At 49.3% G+C, this 18,296-nt stretch overlaps 1 protein-coding gene across 3 annotated transcripts in view; it reads right to left on the bottom strand.

The window, feature by feature from the left end:
- The window catches only part of MYO1D (myosin ID), a 145,068-nt gene extending 127,363 nt beyond the window's left edge, over positions 1–17,705 (bottom strand). For all 3 annotated transcript variants that reach the window (XM_027701693.1, XM_027701696.1, XM_027701695.1), the window contains exon 1: positions 17,515–17,705. In XM_027701693.1, coding sequence (XP_027557494.1) covers positions 17,515–17,609 — 95 coding nt within the window. In that variant the 5' untranslated portion in view covers positions 17,610–17,705. The remainder of the gene's footprint in view (positions 1–17,514) is intronic.
- Positions 17,706–18,296: the final 591 nt, after the last annotated feature.

Below are 18,296 nucleotides of genomic sequence, written 5' to 3'. Positions count from 1 at the left end.
AAAAAAAAAAAAAAAAAAAAAAAAAAAAAAAAAGAAAAAAAGGAAAAAAAAAAGAAAAAAAAAGAAAAAAAAGAGGGAAAATGGTTGGACACAACTGTCTCCACAGCACAACTGGTGGCAGTGAAGAGAGAATTCCACCCCAAAGGCAGGTCTGTGCTGGTGTTGCCATCACTAACTCCCCCTGTGTGAGCAGGGACAGGTTGTTGTCTGGGACAGGGAACCAGCAAGAGGCATTTCTGGTGGCACCACCTGCTCTGGGATCAAGGTATTATTTCAGCTCTTGACAGGTGATTCAGGGAGGCATCCAAACAAAGAGTGTGTTCCAAACAGGAAGGTCTGATAGGACAGCAGGACACAGGTTCCAGCCCTGCCTCCTCACAGCTGGCACTGCAGGCCATGATCCTATCAAAAAGCAGGACCTTCAGGGAACAAGCATCCTGTACAGATACGAGGGAAATGAGGACAATAAAATCATTACAGCGACTTGTGGGCCACAAAACCCTCCAGCAGAAAGACCTGCACCTTCCCCCCTGGCAAAACAAGTCTGTGCCAGGCTGGTAAAAGGCATGGAGCTTTGAAAATCAACCCCTCAGCCAGTTTGTCCAGGGTGGTCTGTCAGCACTCCTTGACTTGGTTCATCCCCTGGTAACTCAGCAGGAAATACATGACAGGTATTTTGACCATCTAACACTAATCTGACCTTTCCCAAGACAACAGTTGATGCCACCTTGAAGAGTCATAAAAGCTTAAGACAGGAAAAGCACTTTCAGCAAGTTAATTCCTGCCCTGCTGGCAACATTCCCTGCTTTGTCTTAGGGCTGAGAAGCTCCAGACATTCACACAGGTATTAAAAAGCTCCTGGTACAACCAAACTCTTGCTGTCCCAGCATTGGATGTGTGAGGAAGAGGCACAGAATGACCCCAGAGCCTTCCCTGGTGCTGCACTAAGGCACAGTTTCTGCAGAACTACAGATGTATCCAGGATCTTGAGAAATCCTGGGTCTCCAGCATAATTCAGGGAACAGGGAACACTTTCAGTGCCAGACCTTTCCCCTTCTCCCCTGGTGCAGCTGAGCTGGGCATGAGCAGGACACCCTTAGGGTCACCTGTCCCTGTGCTTGGGATGTCCCCTCTCTGCCCCACATTGCTCCTCACCCCAAGAGCTGCTGCTGCCACCTCTGAGAGCAGCCCTGTTCATAGGATTTGCAGTGTGAACTTCTGGAGGACACCCCAGAAGGCAATTTACTATCAAAAAACAAACACTGAAAATTCTGATTCTATCTAAGCCTCCCCAATAATATCAAATAGCTCAAGGATTCCCTAAATGGAAATGCAACCAACACAAGGCTTAAAGGTCATCTCAGAGGAAAACTGTGTGCAGCAGAACATGGCCTGGTGATTCCACACACGTTATTCCAGACTGCCTTGACTCCATCTAGGGCACAGACAAAAAAAAAAACACAAGGAAAACGAAGTAGCTGGTTAAAGGGAATTTAAGGAGGTTCCCAACAGTTCTTTTCAATATCAGGAAAAGGGATTTAAAACCACCTCAGCTGTGGCTCCTGAGCCAGCACAACTAGACCTGTTGGTGGCTCTGGTGGCAGGACCCCATCCCATCCTGGGCAAAGCCACCCAAAACCTGCTGCTGCTCAGCCGAGCCCACCCCGGCTCTTGGGAGTTTGTCAAGGAGGCAACACCACCCAGGAGCTGCCAACTGCAGCCACCAAGCCCTGTGGAAAACGGGAAACCAGGAGTTTTTCCTGGTTGTTTTCTATTTTCCTGCCTCTTGGCACTCAGGGGGATGAGACTCAGCTCTGGTTGTGACAGAGGCACCAAAGGAACCTGTGGCTTTCTGGCCACACCCCACCTGTGTCCCACACCAAGCTTTAAACTGTTCCCTTGCTCAAATCACTACTTTGAGGCCAAATAATTATATCTTACATAATACGGCCCGTGGCCAAAGTAACAAAAGCTTTCTGAGAAAATCAACATGCCTTAAATTAGAGGCCCTTTAAGATTTTAAGTAAACTCAATAAACTCTTCAGCCACAGCACTCTCTGGGCTGTGTCAGGCGTGTGTTGTGCCTTCAGACCTTATTAAAAAACGAGGAGCAGCATCTGCCAGCTGGTTCTCTGCACCAGGAACTGCAACCAGCACGTGCAGCCATAAAATGGGACTTGGAAAATTATGTGCAGATGGGCCCTTACAGGTTTAGCATTTACAAGTTTTCTTGACGGGCTGCATTTACTACAGATAAAAGCAAATCATAATCTTTTCACAAATATCCTTCGCTTGAATTACTGAGAAAAGTACCTCGGAGTCAACATCAATTCAGCCCAGGCCCAGTGACGAGCTGAAGCACAGACAGGCCAAAAGGAAATCAAACTACTCAGGAAAATGGAATTACATCCTGCCAGACTCGCAACCCGCCTGATTGACTGTCTCAAATCTGGGCTGGGAGGTTTTTTAAAGGCAAACACCGACTCCCAGCCTGCAGTGGCTGTGCAGTTCCCTGCCTGCTGACTCCCTTTACTTGAGCACAGAGAAATAACACACCTTATTACCATTTCTGCTGGAAAGACAGAATTCAGAACACCACCATAACCAAAGCCAGTGCTGGCCCCAGGCCTGCAGCCCACAGACATCTCGGATCTCGGGCAATAACATGATATAAACAGTCATTTTTAGCCCTACCTAACCATTACACTCTGAGAGAGAAGCTGAAAGTTTTCTAGAGCATAAAAAATTTAGGTTCAGGTAAGTGCTTTCTGCCTCAGTAAAACAAACAAACTGCCATGAAATTCATGGATGCACCAATGAAAACTTGTGTTGGCCAACAAGGAGATTAAAAAGGAGAAAGGCCAGGAACCTACTCCTGGAGTCAAAACTGAATTTCTGTTCAAAATATAACACAGCACTACAGGTGCTGAGAATCTGGAGCTTTTGAATCAAAAATAATTCACAGACTGAATGTTACTAAAATTACCAGAGTAATCAATTCTCCCTTATCCTTCACTTCTCAAAGATCTTTTAAAGGTGAGTTATTGTCTCACTAAACCTAAAAACCCCCAATCTTAACCCAGGGACACTATCAAAGGAATCTCTCAGATGAGCTCAGTTGCTTTAATCACCTCCAGAAAGGTTATTAGGAGAATATTTGAAGAATTCAGTCTGGCAGGCTGGTACATGACTTCACCCTGCCCAGTCTGCTGGAGGATATCCGGGGCCATCTCCAGTGCCAGCTCCTGTGGTTTGGGAAGGCAAACTCCAGGACAGAGCTGGAGCTGCCACCATGTCAGTCCTGGGGGACGTTCCATGACTCATCCCTAGGTATGTGCTCCGCATTTTCTGAAGCAAGAAGCAACGTTTAGTGAGGGCCTGAAGAAACAACATCCCAGTTCTGACCTAAAGACGTGCAAAAAGGGCATTTCGGTGCCGAAGTTCCTGCTGTGGTAAAAGCCTGAGACAGGAGAAGTTATTGAGGCAGATCAATTGGGATTTGAACTCCCCAGCACTGCAGGGCAGCGGTGGCTCCCTCGCTCTCCACCTGCCAAAACAAACTCCCTGCCATTTAAGGTTGTTCAAATGTTTCCCTGATTAATCACGGGGTGTCCAAGAGCCGGGCTCTGCTGGAGCCGGTTCTGCCGCTGCAGGACGTTACACAAGGGCTGAGCCAAGTGCCAGGGGAAGGGAAGGGAAGGGCAGCACAAGGAGTGGGAGCTTCCAAGGGTGGAGTGGGATCTCTAATCCCAGCACTGCCGAGCACCATCCCCGTGACACCTCCCCTGCATCCAGGGGAGCTGGAGCACCACCGAGCACACGGGATCCTGCTCCATTCCCAAGTCCAAAGAGTTATTCCTGTTCCGACAGAAGGAATTTAAATTAGGAATGAACACGTTTAGGTTTCCTGCAGGTCACCCCCAACGCTGGAGCCCTGAGGGAGCACTAAAGCATTGATAACAATCTCCTTTCAGGAAGCAGTATCTGTAAATATTAGGAAGTAACTCTGTAACAGAAGCCTCCTAACAAGGATAATTTCATCCTGGAAAGATATAGCTCGGGTTTTGTTTAGATCCCAGTGTTTAACTTCGCTGGTAGAATCCATAAGTGGAGACAACTGCCTCCCATTTAACCTGGTCATTCATTTCAGAGGCAGTTCTTCAAACACCTGTGACACACACACAGCAAAGCGACAGCTTCTGGCCCCAGACAAACTGTTCATAAGGCACCAGGGGCCAGAGGACAAAGATCTCGGCAACAAAATGCTGGGGAATGGAAAAGAACGGGGAAGAGTGTCCTGAGCAGAGAAAAAAACCAGCAACTACAAATCTTTTCAACTTGCATTCACAGCTGCATTTGAGAGCTGCCACTCCAGACGGGTGAGGAACCTTCTGGCAGGATGCTCTTGCTCTGGATAAAGCATCAGGAACCTTTCCCACCCCTCTGGATGCCCCAGGATGATGCTCTCAGCTGAGTCCTGCTTCCTGCACCTGATCAGACGGGAATCCACAGCACGGGCTCCACACGGAGAGTGTTTGCCCTCAGTTCTCTCCTGCCCATCCCAGCAGCTCCACAGTCCCTGAGAACCACAACCAACCACCAGTTCAGCCGCCCACCACCAGCCCCTGGCTGCAGCTGAGGTTTTGCAACAGTGAAACCACCATCCCACAGGAGATTAGCTGAGCTATCTAGGAAATTAGCGCTAATTAACCCCCAGCACTCCCACGGGCTGTGCAAGCAGCAGTCCCGGGTCTGCAGAAACCAGCCGAGGGGCAGAGACCCGGCAGGAATAACTCGGGATTGCTTCCTCAAGGATGAATAACTCGGGATTGCTTCCTCAAGGATGACCTTGGGCAAGTTGGATGGGAGGGCAGGGGAGCAGCAAAACCAGACTGGAGAGACACACTCCACTCTCACCTGGGGGTTTTCTTTGTCTTTGGGTGAATAAATGGGGGGGAAAAGGCAAGTTCACCAATCCAGGCTACCAGAGCAAGCTCAGTGACTACTGGATAAAGTATTAAGTAGCCTAAATAATACACACTGTAGTGGCCTGGCCTGGTTTTGGTACATGTGGATCTGGCAAATGTGAGTCATCTCTGGAGGAAATCCCAACCTGCTCCCAGCACAGCCATACCTGTCCATAGAAAAGAAGGAACTAAGGCCATAACAAAAAAAAAAGCACCTCCACACGTTGCCACCCGTGTTGGCCAAATTTGTCAGGGAGTTAATCAGCACCTGGGCAATTTTAAAGCAAGTGTTAAGATCACAGAATGGTTGTATTTGGAATTAGAGGAATAATCTCCTACAGTATCTTCACAAGTATGATCTAACAAATAAAGTTTCACGAGGCCCCAAATTCCACTTGGTAGGAAAGCAAGTCACACCACGACTAGGAGATGGTACCCACTGAAAAATAAATTATTGCTCTTTCAACTTCTCTGTGAGGCAGTTCAAGGCAAATCAAGCAAGGAAAATCCAAAGCACAGGCTGTTCAACCTGGACAAGGCAAGGTTGTGTGGAGACCTCACAGCACCTTCCAGGATCTGAAGGAGCTACAGGGAGGCCAGAGAGGGACCCTGAAAGCCCCAAAGGGCAAGAACATCCCTCCCAATACCCCTCAGTTCTTGTATCACGATACAGTTCCCGCAAAAGGGAATTCCCACATTACCATAAAATCCCTTTGTTGTCCCTACCTTCAATCTGTGTTCACTCAAAATTTCTGTGACACTGAAAACTACTCCAGCTCTTCCACTCTGAGTGAAAAATGCAAATTCAAAGGCAAAATCCGTGGTGTGAAAACTCTCACGGCAGGACAAGTTAATCCCAGACAACCCCAGGGGATGGAGCACTGAGCAGGGAGGGAAACACAAGCCTGAGAAATAAATTTCACCCCTGGCACTTGTGATTGATTCCATGGGTATCATGATAACTGTTGTTGTTTTATTAAAATACATCCCCCTCGAGTAAAAAAGAATAGAACCATCTTCACCCTTATTAAGAGGTTTTTAGCTTTTCATCACTGTGAAGTTTGAAACAACCACAGAATATCCCAAAGGCTTAAAACATCAGAAAGCAGAACACAAAAGCAGGGAATGGTTGATCTTGCCAGTGCTGCTCCCTCACACACTGAGTGTCCTCATGGACACATGGATGGTTTGTACCTGATATGGGATAGGATGTTTTTTCACATTATTTCCTCCCCATGATAAAAAAAAAGGGACTGTTTGGCACTCACAGCACTGGAGTGTACACAGAGTATCAAACCCCAGGTCAAAACACAAAGGAATCCCTGTCTTTGGAGATAGAAACTTTCAGTTTGCAAAATATCCATTGCACTCCATTCCCCAGGGAAGGAACCAAGGGCTCCCACTCTCCCTGTGGCACCCAGGGATGCCCAGATGGGTGGGCACAACTGGGCCATTTTCCTACACAGCAAATTATTCAGGATCTGGCCATCAGTGCTCTGAGCTTCCACACCAAATCCCCCCTCAGGGTAAACCCAGGCTGCTCATTTGTCCTAGACAAGACAAGCCAATACACCTCCACATGAAAGGGTGGGGATGGGGGGTTTTCCCCCTGAAAACATTCCCAGTTTGGTTCTGGGGCTTACCCTGCTCATCCAGACCTGGGACAGTTTGGCACTTGAGGTGCAAAACCCTTTGGCACTGCACAAATGCTGGGAAAATGTCCTGCTAGCACCAGATTTCTGCCACAGAACCACGTACAGGGATGGAGGAGCCCTCAAAAAGGCAGCAAAAGCATCTTGATAAAAACAAACAAAACCCAGTACTGACCCTACTGGTGAAATGTTTGAGCTTCCCATATCCCTGGTGCCACATCAACCTGTCACTGAGCAAGCCAGTCCTTCTGTAAGAACCTTTTCATTGGTCCATCCTGTGGCTTATTGTGGTGTAAATGCACAATAGTAAAAGCAACCCCAGCAAATTATTGCTTTCATTTGGTCAAGGTGCTACAGAATGTCTTCAAAAGTCACTAAGTTTACTGTATTTAACTTATGTTAATTTTTTCCTAGATAAAAGGACGACACAGGAAAGGCAGAAGGTTAAAATGTATCAGAGGGAGTTTAACATTCTAAAATATAATGACCCAATTCTACAGTTTTCATGATTCAGCTGCAAAGTTTGCAACACAAGAAGTTGGCAGCTCCCAAGCTAAACAAGAAAACACTGAAACAAGTGAAATTACCCTGATCTGTTTATTTGCACAGGGTCTGCTCACTAAATTTAGCAAACAGCCCCTCAGCAGAGCAGCTGAGCAATCCTATGGAGAAGAACTCCTGGGAGAAGATTAACGAGAGTTTTCTCCCTAAATTCAGTCGTGACACATCTGAGTTGGCCCCTGAAGTTCATCCCAGCCTCTGGTGGGAGAGCAGAGCCCCCAAACCACACCATCCCCTCAGAGCTCCCAGAATGGAACCAGGAGGCCAAGATGTGCTGCTTAAAAACAAGACTCATCCTGACAATAAGCAGCCCTCCCTTTAACTCTGCAAAACTCTTAAGTCCTTAATGGAAAACATGTTTTTCTATCAACTGATCGGAAAAATTAAGGCCAAATATTCCCAATAATTTCAAAATCGTTCAGCCTTTCCTTGTGTTTCCTCTCCAGTCCAGCTCCCAGGTTTAAAAAGCTTTACAGGGATCGACTTTCCCTTGGCATCTCCTCAGAGGGGTTTAAGTTGCCTGTAACTAAGGCAGAGTCAGAGCAGCAGCTGCCAGAGGCTGGAGATGTCTAGCTCAGGAATGTCTGCATCCTTGAAAGCCAGGATGTGCAGCATGGCCCAAAAAACAAGTTAAGAGCAAACAAAGACAAGATTCCCATTGTTTGTTTTGCTGGAGACATAAATGTTACATTTATCAGGGGGAAAAGGGGAGGAACACACTCCTTTTTCTGTGCTGGTGCTTCGTGTTCTCCTCACCTGAAACAGGTCAGCACACAAACCATATAAAGCAAAGTTTTCTTACTGCAACACAGGCAAAACTCAAAAAAGGAAACATTTATTATCAGGCAGCACTGTCCACAAAGTCATACATCCAACCTCAGTCTTATTTTAGAACTGCTCCCTGGTAATTTGCCTGTGCTTTGGAAAACAAGGAATATGTTTTGAATTATAGGAGGTTACAGGGACATTTTTGTGGTAAATTTGGACTTTCATTTGCAAAAAAAAAAAACCCTCAGTGCTACAGAGATCCTTTCGGAAATAACATTTTTTTGTCATTGCTAAGCACTTTTCAACAGAGTTTAACAGCTACTGTTCCAGGGAGGTGTTTACATCCAGCTTTAGGAGAACACTGGGGCACTTCTGTCCCTGCAAGCACAAGGAAAAGCAGCAAAGTGTCTTTCCAATGGTCTGAGAAGCAAATGAGAGGATCTTCTCTGCAGTGAACAGGGACAAGTTCAGTTGGGAGACTCCAGAGCTCAGGAATGTCCTGGGATTTTTCTGGGGGCCAAAATTGTATTTACAGCTCTTTGAGCCCCAGAACAAAGGGACTTTTTCCAGAGGTTCCACTGAAACAAAGCTCAAGTTGGCGTGATGTGAATAAAGGTGCAGGACTGTGTGTACAGGGACAAGGGCAAAAATACAGCCAAGAACAGTGTTTGGAGATGGACCCGGACCCACCACCCCAAACTGCACCTTCAGCCCTTGCAGCACCTCCCACCCCACAGACTGCAGAGTCCTGCCACAAATCTCCAACTGTTATTTCCCAGGAAGATGGAATGAGCCTTCAGGCTTCCCAAATTAACTTCCATCAGCCTCAAACAGGAGCAGATGAAGATAATATAATCAGATTACTTTCTACCTGTCCCACCTCGGCCAGGATAACATCGGGCCAGGCTCTGTCCAGACCCAGGAACACCAACTCCAAGGGGCACAGATCAGAGAGGAGCCAGGAAACCACCTGAGCAGCTGAGTGGGATAACCAGGGTCAGAGCACCCCAACCTGCTCCCGGGGCACAGCTCGTGTGGCTCCATGAACCAGCCATGGAAGGAGGGGGCAGTGGCTGTGCTGACATTTCTGTGGTGTTCCTGCCATGCCAAAAGGAGCAACTGAGGGAAAAGCATGGGAATGCTGGTCAGGAGGCTCTGGAACAGCCATGGTACAGATCAGTGCTGAGGGAGGAACTGATAAGCACTGGAAGGAGATAAGCTGTGTCCCCGAGGTGGAACAGGAGGGAGGCAGGGAGATGGGTGCAGGAGATAAAACTGAGAGCAAAACCAATCCCTGCAGATAACTCTGAACGAGCTCCGTGGGAAAGGGGGTTTGTCAAGGCACAGGACAAGGAATGAGCACAAAAATCAGTGCAAGACTGGGCTCTGTGTATGGCTCAGGTTGGGCCTGACACACCACAGGGCAAACAACAACACCTGACTGGGAGTGCAAAGGCCCAGAAAGGACCAAGTCAGACAGTCCACGTGCACAAAGAGGGCACTGAAGGCAAGGAGAGCCACCAAGGATGGCCAGGAGGACACTGCAGTTACAGAAATACAGGGAGCCAGCAAGGGAGAAAGGAAGGTCGGGTGGAACAACAGTTCTTGGAAGGACAGGAGTCAATAGCTGACATCCAGAGAACAGCAAGAAACCCCCAAGGATGAGAAACGACATTGTGGCAGGTCAGTGGCTGCCAAGGGACACAGAACTGGTTTAATGCTGTGTTTTCACCCAACAGTGCATTTTTCTGAAGGCTCTGGATCAAACCAGCCCAGGAGTCACACACAGACTGAACTCTGAAGGGTCACACATCTCAGGGCAGCTCACACCAGGCAAGTGGCAGCTGTGCTGGGGCACCAATATTCCAACACTGTTCAAGGAGAAGATTTAAATTCCATACAGAAAAATGCTCTGAAATTCCAGGGGTCAGAATGGGAAGGATCACCACAGGCAGGAGGCAGAGCAGGACAGGCTGGTGACACCCCAGCATCGGTCACAGTTCCACTGGTGAGCCTGAGAAGTTGAGCACTGCGGGACCATCAGTGATGGCAGGGTTGGGTCCTCTGGCTTATCATCAACAACTGGTTTATTTAAAAGGTCTTTACATGACATCCCTCTTCTCCCACCTCAGCTGGGCTGTATCTGTGCAGGACAGTATCTGATGTCCACCTAAACCAGCACCCAAAGGAACCACTCTGGGTGTTGCTCACGTGGGCAGGGTGAGGAGAACTCTGCAACAACCCCAAGGACCAGAAAAACCTCATTCCTGGCAAAAGACACAGCTTATCTCAGGAACAGTTTAATGTGAATTTAAAAAAAAAGTATTTTCAACCAGGTTAAGTCTATCTAATGCCCCTTTTTCACCCCCAAAGACAGAAGAGTCTCACAGCCAAATCTTTTGGCACATGAATGCACCACAAGGAACACCCACTTCTCCTCCTGGTCTAACAGACACAAACATCAACACATGACAGCAGCAGTGGGAGCTGACACCTCATCAGATCCAACCAAAAAAGCCCCGAAAGGAACCGAAATCTTCTTTACAAATTAGATTTCTGCTTCAGAGAGCTGGAAATGAGCATTTGCCACCACAGCCCCCTGGTTTCACACTTCCAGGCAAACCTGTGTGCAGACATCTGTGTCCTTTTCCCACCCCTCAGGATGTCTTCATTCCATAAAAAGATGTCATCACGACCCAGGGATGCAGAAAGGAGAGAGATGATGTAACAGCCAAATACCAGGGGAGATCTGAATCTTTAAAGGAATTCCAGTAAATATGACTAAAGGGGAAACCTTCAGGGAGACTAAAAGCTTGTTCAGCCCAGAAGAAATGCAAAGAGTCAAAGAAATGCAAGAGGTTGGTGAGGGGTAGGTCAGCAAAGCCACCTGAAGAGGCAGATTTTGGAACAGAAGTCAATATAAAGGACTCTTGACTAAAGGAGACCATGAGACCCATTGGAAACATTAGCTAATGTTGACTGTAAGAGTTTGGCAGATCTTAAAGTCAACCTTCAGCTGGAGGAGATGATAAATTACTGCTGTTAAGACAATGCAGGTTACACAAGCCACCTCACAGGGGTGGTGGCAGTCAAAAATCAGAACAAGATTCTACTCACCAGCATCCCAGAGAGATGCAGCTCTGAGGATCTTCAGGACCCCCAGCACTTCACAGGATTAACAGAATAATTGCAGAGAAGAGAGAAGATGACAGCAAGGACTGGGGCAGTGATTGTCCCCCTGTGCTGGCACTGCTGAGGCCACACCTTGAGTGTGTCCAGTTCTGGGCCCCTCACAGCAAGAAGGACATGGAGGGGCTGGAGCGTGTCCAGGGAAGGGAACGGAGCTGGGAAGGGGCTGGAGCAGCAGGAGCAGCTGAGGGAGCTGGGGGGGCTCAGCCTGGAGAAAAGGAGGCTCAGGGGGGACCTTCTGGCTCTGCAACCCCCTGACAGGAGGGGGGAGCCGGGGGGGGTCGGGCTCTGCTCCCAGGGAACAAGGGACAGGAGGAGAGGGAACGGCCTCCAGCTGGGCCAGGGGAGGGTCAGGTGGGACATCAGGAGGAATTTCTTCATGGAAAGAGTGGTCAGGCACTGGAAGGAGCTGCCCAGGGAGGTTTGGAGTCCCCACACCTGGATGTGTCCAAGGAAGGCCTGGATGTGGCACTCAGTGCCAAGGTGGGCATCGGGCACAGGGGGGACTCCATCATCTCAGAGGTCTTTTCCAACATAACTGATTCTGTCAAAAAGGCTGCTGAGGAATTCCTGGAACACCAGCTGACTGTTTGCAGATATGCTTTGTGCAAATAGCAGAAAACACCAGCTTATTTTAAAAAGATGCAATAAGGAGTGTCTCCTTTTGAGCTAATTCACAGCAGTCCTGGTTACAGAACTGATTCTGTTGGGCCTTTCCTTCACACCTGGAACACCAATGTCCCTCCCCAGCTACAATGAAATGTTGTTACCAGAAACACAGCTCAGCCTCAGCTGGGAGGCAGGACCAGCAGGGGAAGAGTTTGGGAGTGTAAGGCCCTCTGAAAGACTGATCCCATTCATAAATCCAACCTCATCTATTATTCAACACCCAGGTGCTAAAATTGTTCACCACCACCCCTCCCACGTGCTATAAAAAGACTTCTGTCAAACTCCCACCTGGAGAAGGTTTTACCAGGCAGGGAGGGCAGAGGATTCACTGAAACCACAGAAACTCAGCACATATGGAGGCAAAACCACCTCCAGGCTGGACATCACCTCAGCCAAAGCTTGGATCATGGGAATGCTGTCAGGAATCACCTGTTCCCAGGGGAGTTGGGAAGCTGGCCTGGAGCCTCCCTGTGCTACTTGTCCAGTTGGGATTTGCTTTCTAAGTGAGATCAATGGCCTTTTCCATCCCTGAAGATCAAGCTGGACCCTGTCCAAGCTCGTAAGTTGAATTTTGACGGACCAAGGGGAATTTTCATTCCATTCATTCCAAATCCTGACACGAGACAGCTCTCTGCAGGCTGAGCAACTCAGAAGCAGCCAAGAAGAGCTGATGAGACTCAACTGGCCCAAGGAGTGTCCTGCAGCACCCACAGAGGCAAGTCTGCTCTCCAGGGGGAAAACAGACTCTTCCCAGCAGCTCTTTAATTCCACACTACGTGAACAATTAAAATATTCATAACTATTTAAAACGAGGAAATTAAAATGACTTAAAGGCATGAAAAGCTTGTTTATGAAGCATGAATATTTCATTAGCAAAAGCACAAATGAAACCAGGCTTTCACATAATATTTCCTCTGCTGGGATTAAACACAGTTTACTGCCTCATGTGAAGCCAAACCTCTGCCACCACAACTTCAACCCAAAATATGAATGTTTAAGATGGTGCTGGAAAGATAAGGAATGTGGTGTAAAAACATCAATGCAATATAGACACCACCCTTCCCTCCAAACCTGGAAATGAGGTGAATCAAGGGAAGAGCAGAAAGGGTGGGAAACAAAGCAAGAATCCAATGGGATCCACATCCCTGCTGGGATTTTGGCCTTTCAGAACTTCAAGTTCATCCCTGGAATGTCCAAGGCCAGGTTGGATGGGGCTTGGAGCAACCTGGGATAGTGGAAGGTGTCCCTGTCCAAGGCAGGGGGTGGGACTGGATGAGCTTCCAACCCACACCAGTCTGTGATGTTATGATTCTGAAGCCCATTTTTTTTATGATTTTAAAGCTCCAGTCCCTGTTTCAGTTTGCTACAAGGTTTTTCTAGGGCTCCAGCCCACGCCCCAGCACAGCAAACACTTCCCTCAGCAGCAAACACTCACAGAACGTTCTCAGAGCAGTTCTAGATTTCTCAGTACAGATTCCTGATGCCAAAAACATTAATAATCATAAAAAATATGATCAGTCTTTCAAAAGTGTCTGCAGTAAATAGGAATTTAGAACTGTTGGGGTGTCCTGTGCAGTTGGACTCGGTGATGCTGATGGGTCCCTTCCATCTCAACATATTCTATATTTCTATGATTAATTCGAAAATGCTGGGATCTGTGCTATAAAATACTTGAGAAACAGCAGAAAAACTACCTTTTAACACTTTTTCTTTTTAACCATGTTTTTATGAAGTGTTGCTGGAAGAGGCCAGAAATCACCACACGTGCAGGGAGACAACTGCAAGGACTATGAAACCACAGCTCTTGGCACCACATCCTCAGGCTCAGGTGGGCTGGGATGACCAGGAACCACCTGAGCAGCAACCACAGGCTTCCCCAGAGGTTTTCACGCTGGAACTAGTTGAAAAAAAAAGAGGAAAACAACCCCAAATTCATTTTGTGATCATTACACATCACCAGGTGCTCTCCCTGCCTTCCTTTCATGCATCCTTGAGTTCTTTAATAACAGTGACACAGCTCTGGTGTGTTCCCAGGAGGGGATTTGCACAGTGCTGATGAAAAATGAGCAACTCGCTGGAAAGCAGGAGAGGATGAGTCAGGTGGCACCTGCTCACGAGGCAGATGTGGGAACACAAAGACCCAGCTCACGTGAGACTGCCCAAAACACTCCCCTGATGCTGCAATAATAATTGTCTGCCTTTCCCCTGCCTTCCAGAGCCCTCAGCTGGGATTCAGGGGGGCTGGGTTTACCCACACGGTCCCATCCCCTGGCAGGGAGGGGATGGATCAGGTTTTACCCTCCTGCAGCTGCTCTGAGCTGACTCCTGCAGCCATCCCTGAGCCTGCAGAACAGAGAATTTGGGAACTCCAGCTCTCCTTCTTTGCGTTCCACAGATCCCCTTTTTAGAGCCCTGAAGTTTGATTTCTTTATCAAGACTGTGCAGAACACTCTTTGCAGGGTAAGATGAGAAATAATCTATAAACCAGAATATTTCGTATTTGTGAAAAGTAACTTCCTTGCCCTCTTCCTTACCCAGAAGTAAATTAGAAATGATCCCTTTCACCACTGGAAATGTTCTCTGTGGTGCAGTGACAAACGAGGTGCTGCACAGTTTCCTGTCTCTCTTACCCAACAGTTCCCACCAAATTTCACCCACACCACAGTGTCTGCAAAAGCTTGAGCAGCTCTGGCCCCTCCAACAATCCCTCTCCACAAGCACCTCCTCGCTCCACCTGCTGTGGAACAGTCACAGTCATGTTAAGTCAAACCCACTGAAATAAGGAGTTTTATCAATTCCAAAGCAGGACGTTCTCCCTTCCCTTACTCGAGTACAAATAAATACTTGGCTGCCACTAAGAGACCTGAGAGCTGCTGGACATGAAAAAGATTCCCTGTTTTAAGGAGTCTTTTAATTAATGTGACATCCTCTGACAGGAATTGAAATGCCAACCCTCAGAGGTGAGCAGGGACTGTCTGAAGTCAGCTGCTGATGCACAAACTGCTCAAATTCAGCTCTTTGTAACAATTCTGATTTACAAGCTCCTCAAGGAACAATTGTCTGGTAAAGCTTTGGAGGTTTCTCTAAAGAAACAAAGCTACTGAGTCCACACTAACTGTTCCCATAGTCCTGCTTTCATCATTTTTTTAATTATTCTGATGACTAAGAATCAAAACCAGAGGCTGGGACTGAGAACTGAGGCATTCAAGGACAGGATGACTTTTATTTACAATAAATTGTAACATTCAGTGACTGCTGAGTGTCCAGTGAAACAGCCAGTTCATTAAGTAGCTGTAAGACATGGCCATGAAAAAGTCCTGACACTGTGATATTCCTGCTGAATCACCACCCAAACCTACAAATAACTGGGCACGAGTGCAGGGGCTGGGAAAGGAGGTAATAAAGTCCCATTGCATCCACCCCCCTACCCAGACACGCTTCACCCAGCCCATGTCAGCACCACCAAATTCAAATATTACAGCAATGAAAAGTGCAACTTCACCCTTTCTCTTTTTCCCACTAGAGACATCCCTGGGGAAATATCCTCGTGTGCCCCGAGACTGGTATGATTTCAATTCCACCCACAGCAGGGCTCACTTGGGAACTAAATCCAGCACAGCCCGTCTTGGGTCAGCCACTGACCCCGAACAGAAATAGCTCTGGCAGAAAGCTGGATTTATGGAAAAGGGTGGAGCCCATCCCAGTGTAAAGTGAACAAACCCGCCCCTGGAACTGAAGGATGGAGCAGCACCAATCCCTCACTCTGAGCACATGAGCAGCACAAAGGTGACTGGTGCCATCTGCACAACGTGACACCCAACCCTTGGGCAGGGCAGGATCCGGGCTGGCAGCTGGGTCTGACACAACTCCACATGTGGCAAAGCAAGAGCTGATTGCCCTCTCCAAAGCTGTAAAACATGAGAGCAGCCTGAGCATTGTAGGGACACCAGGAGAGATGTCCTGACAACACCCTCAGGCACAATCAGCAACAGCACAGAGGAACAAATAAATCAAGTTACACACCAGGATCCAGAACCACTGGCTTGTTCTCTTGTTCTGCTCATCCCTTCATACAAAATTAGCAAAGTCTGCCCCTGCAAGGCGCCTCTCAACTAATTAATTTGATTCCTTAAGGCAGCCAACATCCTATGTTGATTTTCCAGCTATCTAACAATCCATTTCCAATCCTTCATTGTACTGGAAATGACAAGGTACATCTGAGAATTACACATTAACCAAAGAATAAAACCCCAAGAACAAACCGTGACACACAAGTTTCCTGCTAATTACAGGAAATTAGCAGGAGCCCTTTCTAATGTGATTAGAATGCCACGGAGTGCCCAAATGAAAAACAAATTTAAACTGTTAGAGGCACTGCAAAACGCATTTAAATCTGACACCACCTCATGTTCAAAGCTCAACCATTCTCATTGCGTTTTTCTTGGTATTTAAGCACAAATGCCCTCTCTGCCCAAACAGAAACCCAAAATAGAAAAGAAAAATAATATGAGGTATTCTGGTGGTTATTACACCTCACAGGATGCGAGCCCCGACCCTGCAGGACACAGGTACAGCTGTGTGGCACAAGGATTCCCGAGCACTCAGAGGCTGATGCAGCCAGACCACAAAACCTACAGATTTCACCCAGAGGAGGCATCACAACTGGCCGAAAAAGCTTAATTTTCTCCTTCCTCAGTAGTTTTAAGCCTGCTGAGGGAGCTCAGCCCCCCTCTCTTCCCTCGGGTACCTCCAGAGTCACTCCCAGGTGTGTCCAACACCCACACGGACCCGACAAGTCATTGATTCCAACCATCCCCAGATTCCGAGCGGCAGGAGAGGAACAGGCAGTGGAGCCTGGGGGACACAGCCAGTAAATCACATTTTTATCCCCAGATCTTCGCCCTGGCAATCCTCAAATCCTTGCACAAGCAGGGGCACGGGAGTTTATCGGGAAGAGCTCCCATGAATGTTTTATAGCGGAAAGTGAAAGGCAGCTCGGGGTCCCCCGGCTCTGCCAGCGCTGCCCAGGATTTAGTTGGGACTTCCCAGGAGGGAACAGGTAGGAAAACGTGGATCTTCCCGGCACCCATCGCATCCACGGGGGAAATAAAACCATAAAGATGAGGAAATGTTACCGCCCGAGTCCAGGCTGGAGCAACCTTGGACTTAGAGACTTTTATTGCTCTTTTTTGGTTTTTTTTCCAAAGCAACTTCACAGGGCGCCGGCACAGGCGAGGAGAGGGGCAGGCTGTGCAGGGAAGCTGTGCCTGCCCCATCCCTGGAAGTGCCCAAGGCCACGCTGGAAGGTATCCCTGCCCGTGGTGGAGGGTGGAATAGGATGATTTTACGGTTCCTTCCCACCCAAACCATTCCATGACCCTGGGATATAGGCTGAGATCGACAACATGCTGTTCAAAAGTAAAGTCCTTGAGGTCCCTTCGCTCCTAAACCATCCCCTGACCCCACGAGGCAGGTGGGTCTGGACAGGGGGATACGGGGGCAGTTTTCCAGAGCGATGACAGGGCACCCTCACACCCACCGGCTTTCCCATTCCATGGAAAAATCCCCAATCCTGGGCGGGAGGGGCAGCCCCCGACCCCCCTCACCCAACCCGGGGGCTGTGAGGGGATAACCCCCCCCGGGGGCTGTGAGGGGATAACCCCCCCCGGGGCAGCCCGGCCGGGGGTCCCCGCCCGCCCCTCACTCACCGCAGCCGCAGGTTCGCCATGAACTCGGGCATGGTCACGGCGTCCATCAGCACGAAGTCGGCTTTGCCGAACTCCAGGCTCTCCTGCTCCGCCATGGCGGCCGCGGGGCGCGTCCAGGGGGCCGGGACGAGAGCGGGACGGGGACAGGGCCGGGACGGTCCCGGGTTTGGGACCGGCTTTGGGACCGGCTCCGGGACCGGCCTGAGGCGCCGCTCGCGCCGCTCCCCGGGCGGGGGGGGGTCACCTGCGGGGGGGCGGGGCCGGCCCCGCGCTCGGCGCCCCCTGGCGGCCGCACGCGGCACTGCCCCCACCCGCCGGAGCGGGGCGGAGCGGGACGGGAGCGCCCCCTGGCGGCGGGACGGGGCCGGGATGGGCCCGGGATCCCGGGAAAAGGGGAGAGGATTCCTTCCTTCCCGGGGTGCGCTCTGGAGCCGGGGGAGTCCCCTGCCCCAAGCACAGGGTGCGAAGGGGTCGCATTCTGCACCCGGGGAGACCCCCAGGATGAGGCGCTTCAGGGTGCTGCCCTTCAGTTGGGGATACATCCCCTTCCCCGGATTCCTTCCCGAGGTGTATCCTGGAGCCGGGGGAGGCCCCCCCCAGCCCTGGGTGCTAAAGGGTCACGTCCTCTATGTGTGAGACCCTCACCCCCAGCCCAGGGTGCGAAGGGGTCGCATTCTGCACCTGGGTAGACCCCCGGGATGAGGAGCGCAGGGTGCTCCGGGAGGGGGGTGGGTGGGTGCTTCAGATCGGGGGAATTCCTTCCCGAGGTGTATCCTGGACCC

Source organism: Neopelma chrysocephalum, unplaced genomic scaffold (genome assembly GCF_003984885.1).
Source record: "Neopelma chrysocephalum unplaced genomic scaffold, ASM398488v2 Primary Assembly neopelma1_165, whole genome shotgun sequence".
NCBI classification, from domain to species: domain Eukaryota; kingdom Metazoa; phylum Chordata; class Aves; order Passeriformes; family Pipridae; genus Neopelma; species Neopelma chrysocephalum.
Note: the sequence above shows the minus strand (reverse complement) of the source record. Positions and strands in the feature narration are given on the sequence as shown.